Source organism: Caretta caretta, chromosome 10 (genome assembly GCF_965140235.1).
Source record: "Caretta caretta isolate rCarCar2 chromosome 10, rCarCar1.hap1, whole genome shotgun sequence".
Lineage (NCBI taxonomy): Eukaryota > Metazoa > Chordata > Testudines > Cheloniidae > Caretta > Caretta caretta.
In genome coordinates, this window is record NC_134215.1 from 29856960 (window position 1) to 29865083 (window position 8124).

Sequence of the window (8124 nt, forward strand, 5' to 3'; positions counted from 1 at the left end):
GGAAAGTTTAGAATAACTTTGTCTAAGTAGTTTTAGAAGGGGGTTAACAAGTCAGTTTTAAGTTCAGATTGCAGGGGCCTGGTCCAAGTGTTATAGAAAAGATGTGAGGAGTGTACTTACTGTTATGTTTACGTGGTTATAAAGTAGGTGTTTAGCAGGGGAACAAAATGCCTTAGAAAGAGGATAGAAGATTACCACTCAGAAATCTTCAAAAGGTTCAGTTTAACTAACCACGCGGAAGTTGGGATTCTTGGTCAAGCTATCTGAACCTCTGGCAAAACCAGGCTGAAAATATTGAGGAACAGGCTTTCTTGAGATTCCTTCTCAGACTAGAAATGCCGAAAAATAGTCTCTTTTGGCTGGTGTTTTTGGCATATCTAGGCAGGATCTGGAAATGGTGACATCAGCAAAAAGGTGAATCACGAATGAAAAAGTTGAACATTTTTCCTCAGAAAGGATTCTGTTTGGATAGGGATGCTATATGCAAACAGGTGCACCACTCCCCCACCAACACCTCAGCACTGTCTTGGGCAGGGTGGACGGGAAGATAAAAAGAGCTATGTGGTAAGTATCTGACAATATCTGGAAAAATATAGAAGTTGTGGAAATTCCAGCACTTGGGAGCTTTCATTTGCACTCTTGCACTTGTGACCCTGTAAATGAGAAAGTATCTGAGCCACAGTTGTAGCTGGGTGAACACTACAATAACTTATTGTAACAAAGTATTTGTTGGACTAAAACCCATGAATTTGCTTTGACTTATTAATGTCACATTTGGTCCACTTTCTGCAAGCAACTGGATGAGCAAATTTTTGTTTGCAACGAGAAGAAGTGTTGTAAATACTTGTGGGAATATGTATTTGCATGTGTATTCCCACCAGAAGTATTCACTTGGCCATCTTGAGTTGGTAAGTCATTCAGTCAAGGAGCAGAAATGCAATGTAGGTGACTCATCATGGTGCATATGGTACATGGTGAAGATTTAGTCACTAATCAAAGATGGATGATTTCAAATAATAAATCAGTTCATACAAAACAGATCTCCTTGCAGCTAACACAATGAGGGAGAAATCCACCAGGCAGTACACCACCTAAGTCCCACGCAGGTCCTTGGGCTGCTCAGTCTTTGCGCTCACTTTTTGCACAGTGATTAATTTCACCCTAACAGAACAAAGGGCTGCTACATTCATCTGATAGATTGTTTACTGTAAAAAGAAAAGGAGTACTTGTGGCACCTTAGAGACTAACCAATTTATTTGAGCATGAGCTTTCGTGAGCTACAGCTCACTTCATCGGATGCATACTGTGTATGACTTGCCTAACTCTGCGTGCAACCATTCAACAATGACAAGGTAGAGACAAACCTGTAGGAAAACATGCATGATGTATGTAATCAAAATAACTTCAGGATGTTACACTTACTGCAATTCCATTGCAGGCCATGCTATTACAGTAGAGATGAACTTACTCCAAGACCTTTGAACAGATTTGTACAGTGCTATCAAGCCTCTTTAAAGACTTTTGTCACAATCCATTGGGATTATTCAATTTGTTCATTATGAAGAAATTACAAGCAAATAAAATGAGAACAGAAGAAAAAGAAAGTCTAGTGGATCCTGATAACAAGCCAAAATTACCACCACAAAATAATTCCTATTCCCAATAAAAGGGGGGAAAGAATAATTCCAGATATCACCATGTGGTACCCACTGCCAAATGTAGGCTTTATCTTAATGGTAAACACATAACAACTTTATCCAACAGAGCTAATAGCAAAACTGCCCATCTGCAACCAACTCATAGTTCTGAATAGCGGTGGCTCAACATACAATGCCAAATAAATACCCTCAAGCATTATCCACCATTTCACAAGCATAAAATACAGGTGGTCTCTGCAGTCTTCCATAATACAGGATTTCATACCAAGGGAAACAATGAGCTAGATTTGATGACCAGGTCATCTTTTCTTCTAAATCCAAAGAATGGCTGCTGAGTCAGACAAATAATAATGAAATAAGTATAAAGAAATTGCACCCTTATTGTGCTGATTTTTTACTACCCGTCCAATAAAGAGTCAAAGACTATAATTTTTTTAATGTACTTCTTTAAAATAGAAGTCATTATGGACTATTAGGGAATGTTCTTCCAGTGCAGGCATTGATTACCCATATTGCTAAGCCTATTAAAGCCTCTTCTAAACACTGAACTGAAGTCATTCCAATACGTCCTAAGGGGATGGAGTCCGTCTTTTCCCATGGCTTGTTCTCTGCAAAAATGACAAACAACTAAGAACATCAGAGTCACTTGCAGTAATTGTTGGACAAGTTAAAATATAAAAATAAAAGGAGGTTCTGTTGATAAGGGAGTGTAACATGTTCCCTGCTGCATCAGTGCAATTTGCTTTTAACGGCACAAATCCCGGCAGCCTGCTTATAAATAAAATGGACAGGAGAAAGAAACGTAGTAGAACTTTTTGAATCAAAATGAAGCACGATGCCCTGATCCAAAGCCTACTGAAATCAATGGCAAGGCTCCCATAGATATCAGTGGGTTTTGAATCAGGCCCAAAATGTAATTAGTGAGGAAATGGCTTTGAAAAAGAAACAGGTGTGGAGCAATCACCAATCATCACACTAATTTGTTTCTTTAGTATTTTTAACATACCCTTCTGGAAAAGATGGGTGGAATACAGCCCTGGAGCAGAGACACACAGGTTCTATTATATTCTGTAGGATGCTTCATACAAAATGCATCAGAAGGCTATTCATTTACATGAAGCTTATAGGAATAACAAAGCAGGAAATAGGAGTCAAGACTTCTTCCTGTGTATGAGCCCAATCCTAGCAATACTTGTGAGCAAGCATAGTGTTTACTTTCCTAGCAACAGGTTAAGTTTACAAAAATGCTTATGGGCCAGATTTGTGAGAGTCAGGCACTTCTCTACCTTTACAAATCTAGCCCTAAGTGACTTAGGAGACTAAGCCCCATTTTTAACAGTCATTTAGTCACATAGGCTCCCAAGTCCCATTGACTTTAATTAAGTCTTAGGCTGTTAAGTCACTTTTGAGAAACACGGTGGGTGAAGTCATATTTTATTAGACTGACTTCTGTTAACAGAAGTCGATTCAGATAAGATATGACCTCACCCGCCCTTGTCTCTCTAATATCCTGGGACCAACAGAATGATGGCTACAACACTGCACAACTCACTTTTGAAAATTTTACCCAATGGATCTATACACAGTAGTAGCAAGCATGGTGCTGGGTATTACAGCCCAGCTTTTGTATAAGTATTGCTGCACTCAGCATTGCAATACCTAACTGATTTAGGGGCTTCAATATTTTCAAGAGGAATTTAGACAAGCCAAAATCCTATTGTAAGTCGATGGATTTAGGCTCCTAAATCAGTTAGGTGTTGCAACATTGAGCACAGCAACATTAAGTGCCTTCAGAACTGGGTCCTACATTATACAAGAAGAAAGCAGGCACAAATGAGAGAATCCTGTGTAGGATTAGAATCCAGTGCTACCTAAACATGAAGATAAAGTCTCAATCAACTTCAGTTTAAAAGCACACATACATTTATCCCTGGTTGTTTAAAGGCTCAAAAAGATTGTTTATTTGAGTAAGCTCATTACCTAAATTAAATTAATTTCACCTGTACTCAGCACCAAGCTCAGTTTCCTCTTTAAATTATCAGAAAGGAAAAGAAGATACTCAAACTCAAGGGAAAAGTAAGCTTCTCATTTTGTTTTGGTTGTTTATGTTCAGCCATAAAAAGGGAAAGAGAGGACCTTTAAAGAAAATTTTTTCTGTGTTAATTTTCTAAGCAAACAGGTAGCATTAGCAAGAAATACATATCAGAAGGGGCTGTACTCTAGTGAGGTTTCAGCTAATGTTATCCTATAACATGATGTGCTCATAATAACCCTCCCATGTTTTTTGTCTGTTTCTCCAAGAGTATCACGGATTTTGTCTAGTTTGGATAATTTACTGATCTCAGTATGTTACACATCTTCAGTTAGTTACCAAAATTACTACAGAAATACACAGTTTGGCAACACATTAAGCATACAATGCTTTTATGATGCTCTGTAATTACAGTACACAATCTTATACATGATGCATCATAAGTGCAGTTGCACAACCTGATAAAATAAGGAAAATCTCACCTGTATAATCTGATATTATGCACATGTAGCTAGATTTTGAAAATCAGTTGTATATGATAAACTCTTGCATTTCGAGAAATAGACCTCCACCAGGATCAATCAGGCCAGCTACTCTGCCTTCAAAATTAGTGAGATTGTAAATCACACTGAAGTGAGGAGCAGTCAACTGATTCCTTTTTTGATGGGGAAGAGCACCTTAATTCAGGAAGTCAATGCCAGAAAGGAACACACTAGTAGGGAGAGAACACTTCAAATGAAAACAACACAACAAACTTCCATCAAGCCAACTCTAGCAGCCCTGGACTCCCAATTGTGACAGTGACTCAAATAGGAAACACCTTCACAAGGGAAGCAGGTACAATGTATGCAACCCTTCCCCTCCCTCCGAAAAACCTTTGCCTGACTTGATCACAGGAGGAAAAGCCTAAGCTGGTTGGGAAGCCATCTGTCCTTTTATGCATACATTTTATGCTATGTCTCAAACACCTGCTGTCAAGCACAGCAGCTGAACTAAATAGCCAGTAGGACAACACTGAAAAACTTAGATTCATATAAAGATCTGATAATGGGCAGATCTAACAAGATGGGATTTTCTAACTGCAGTTTTTGTGCAAAGCCTCGACATGAATTTTTTCACCCTGACGAATTCTCAATGTGGTACTGTCACTTAAACTACCGTATGCCCCTTGAGGTTCCTTTTCCACCCCCAGCTGTAAAACAACATTCCCCAAAATGACTACAGATAACATAAGTGCCTGGACTGATAACTTGAGATGCCCAAGTCAATCCAAAGACCCTCCCTTCCCCAGCCCTAACGGGTAATAAGAAGCTGACAGCAGGTGTTAGCAGAGAATATCCTTTACAAAAATAATCTGTCAAATATGCTAAATCGAGACTAAAGTACAAACTCTGGCACCTAAAGGAATCTAGCCAAGATATTAAATAGTTACTGTCTTCCACTGTCAGGGAGATGGGATGCTCCGTCAGGTTCCACCTACACTACTTGATACCCAGTTGAAATTATCTGTCACCCTGAAGTTGGCTAAGGCAGCCTCACAACTCCCCCAGCCCCTTTCCAGCTCAGAGCTAGGAAAACAACCTCACTTACACTTTTGCCTTCACCACCTGCTTGGGGCGCAGGATCTTCTCTCCCCAAACACGGCATGATTTCTTCTGCTACTGCTCCGTCCTTCCCACTGTTTCTTCCTTCATTCCCCAGCTTCAACCTCTTCCCCTCGGGTTGGGAATCATCCAGGTCCTCCCTTCTCATCTTGCCATCTCTGCCTCGCTGCTTCACCACATCCTCTGGGCTGCCAGACGGATTAGACATTTTTTAAAATGCTGAGCACTTTATTTGGCCTGCTGAAGCTGCCTCTCTGGAGGAGCTGTGGCTTCTGAGAGCTCTGTGATGCGCTCTCGCTCTTCTTTTCAACATTTAACTAGGGTTTCAAAAGCCTTTATAGGATTTACACACACCACTTCTATTTCTCTACCGCCCTCTGCTGGTTACTGGCCAGCACTATTCCCACAGAATATCCATTTCAACAGCATACTGCACACAAGCTTCTCTATTCCTCCATCTCCCTAATAAAAAGCAATAACCTTCCCTACGTTGGTTGCATGCACATTTCTCCTGCTGCTCACTTTGCCAAAATCCTTGTACTTATGCTTGCCCTGCTCTAAAGAAATTAACTTTCCTTAAAGCACAGCACATTGAGCTGTAGTCTGCTGCACCTCCGTTTAGACGCAACTTTACCTCCGTCTCAGAGGAATGTACTGTTTTAAAATACTAATATTGAAACGGAGCATGATTAACCATGAAAAATAACTGTAGAATGTTTAATACCAAGCAAAGTTCATTTCAACCCACCTCCCTTCAGGATTCTTCCCCCATGTCCTTTACTTTGCAAGTTTGCTGAGCATTTCAGAAGTTCATGTCCCACATCTGAGCATTTGCCCTTCCTCATTAACTTGCAATAGCCATAACATGTGCCTCCTTCTCCTGGTCTTCTGATAGTCAAAGTAGCAGAGGCAACACAATCCAGAGTAATAAAAAGGCCATCTGCGGCCCTCTGTTCTCTCTGCGCTAGCTCCCATAGACTTAGTTGGAGTTGCTTATATCCTGCAGAAGGAGAATTAATTCCCTCTGGGGCTTTCCACAAACATCTGGAGATGTTCTGCACAGAAGGTTAGGAGCTGGAGGCCATGATTTTTAGAAGCGGGGGCCTAAGTTCAGTTGCTAAGTACATATTTAGGTACCGAGTCAATATCCATGTCTGCAATTCGAGACACCTCAGGTCTCACTTCGGAGGTGCTGAGCACTCACAGCCCTAATTGAAGTCAAGTGGAGTTGCAGGTACTTAGCACCTCTGAAAGTCAGGCCCAAGTTGTGTGAAGTTGAGCATCCAAAAATGGAGGCATCCAAAATAAATGGATACAGTTTCCCAACTGTAAAATATAGTAAAAACTGTCTGCCTCCGAGTGTGTCAGTTGGTAAAATGCTTAGAGATGGAGATAGGCCATACGGGATGAACTGATTTTTTTTTAATTGCTCAACTTCTAGAATGACCACTGCCTAATACACATTTTACTTCACAACCTACACTGCCCTACCTTCCCTGAGTTCCTTTAGCTTTTGTATTGTGCACCCTTCCTGACTAATGAGATGAAAAAAATAACAGAGTTATTCGGTTTCTCTTCAATAAAATTAGGAGGTACAGAGAGTCTGCCAGCGGGAGCAGAGACAAGCATTTATAGCAGGTACAGCTTCTCCATGGGGGAAGGAGGGAGCTGTCAACTAACCAGGGTTATTCCTCCTTCCAGGAGACTTCTGTTCTGGAGACACCAGGCGCCAGCCACGTGAGCTCAGGGAAGAAGAAACTGCTGGAACAGGCCCTTCAGAAACTCAGCCAGTATGAGCAAGGATCTTTGGCCAGGGATGATATCAGTGTCCAATTGCTTTCTACCCATCTGGCTTGGAAAATTCTTTTCCTTCTTCTGATTGGCGGTTTGCTCCAATGCCTCCCAACCCTTTCCCCTCCAGCCTCACTCCACCTGCTCTCCATGCTCCCCTCCTGCATGGAGCAACTGCAGTTGTTCTGCAGATCTCAGGTCATCCTCCATTTTGAAAGGCAGGGTTCTGTTGTAGCAGGTTCTCAGCACAGTGTTATGCGGTGTTCACATAAAAGTACTTTCATCATTAAATCTAAGCTCCCTTTGCCTTAACAATGCACCTTCTGCCTTCCCTTAACTCTCCGGCCCCTGCCTCCATTCCTTGCTCCCTTTCTTCATTTTTATGGGTAGCTTAGCCCCTCAAAACCAAACCTCACCCAATATGATAAGAGAGAAATAATTTTGAAATGACACACTGTTTTCAGACCCTCCCATTGCTCACCTTGATTGTTTGTTATTTGGGCTGGTCAACAAGTTTTCTGACATACAATTTTCCATTGGAAAATGCCAATTCAACAGAATTAAAACATTTCATGGGAATGCATCAGTTCCATCAGAACTTTGGACAGAAACCAGACAGGCAGGTTGCGGGCTTTCCTGACCACATACCCGCCAGTCCAGCCAGCTGTCCCGCTCCCCAACTGGCCTGCTCCTTACATTTTTGTTTCAATTCTCCCAAATAGATATTTTTTTCAAAAATTCCATTTCACAGAATATTTCAGAAATTTTTGTTTTGTGCCAATTTGAAACAAATTTTGAAATTCTTTGCAAACAGGAATTTTTTTTTGACCAGTTCTGTATGTTCTATTTCTTTCCATAATCCTTTCTGTTGTCTATTTAGATTGTAAGATCTTCAGGGCTGGGATTGTCTCTTGTTATGTACCTTAAATCGGTATAGCACCTAACACTATGGATCCTGGTCTCACGCAGGGTCCCTAGGCACCACTTCCATTCACTCAGTCCAGGGTTAAGTTTTATACCACGGCAGTGGTCTTGCACA

The 8124-nt window shown here is 41.1% G+C and overlaps 1 protein-coding gene across 19 annotated transcripts in view; it reads right to left on the bottom strand.

Annotated features, from left to right (window-relative positions):
* Positions 1-5607, bottom strand: part of RBFOX1 (RNA binding fox-1 homolog 1) — a 2443894-nt gene extending 2438287 nt beyond the window's left edge. For all 19 annotated transcript variants that reach the window (XM_048868136.2, XM_048868129.2, XM_048868132.2 and 16 more), the window contains exon 1: positions 5281-5607. In XM_048868136.2, the coding sequence (XP_048724093.2) occupies positions 5281-5502 (222 nt within the window). In that variant the 5' untranslated portion in view covers positions 5503-5607. The remainder of the gene's footprint in view (positions 1-5280) is intronic.
* Between the last annotated feature and the right edge of the window lie 2517 nt (positions 5608-8124).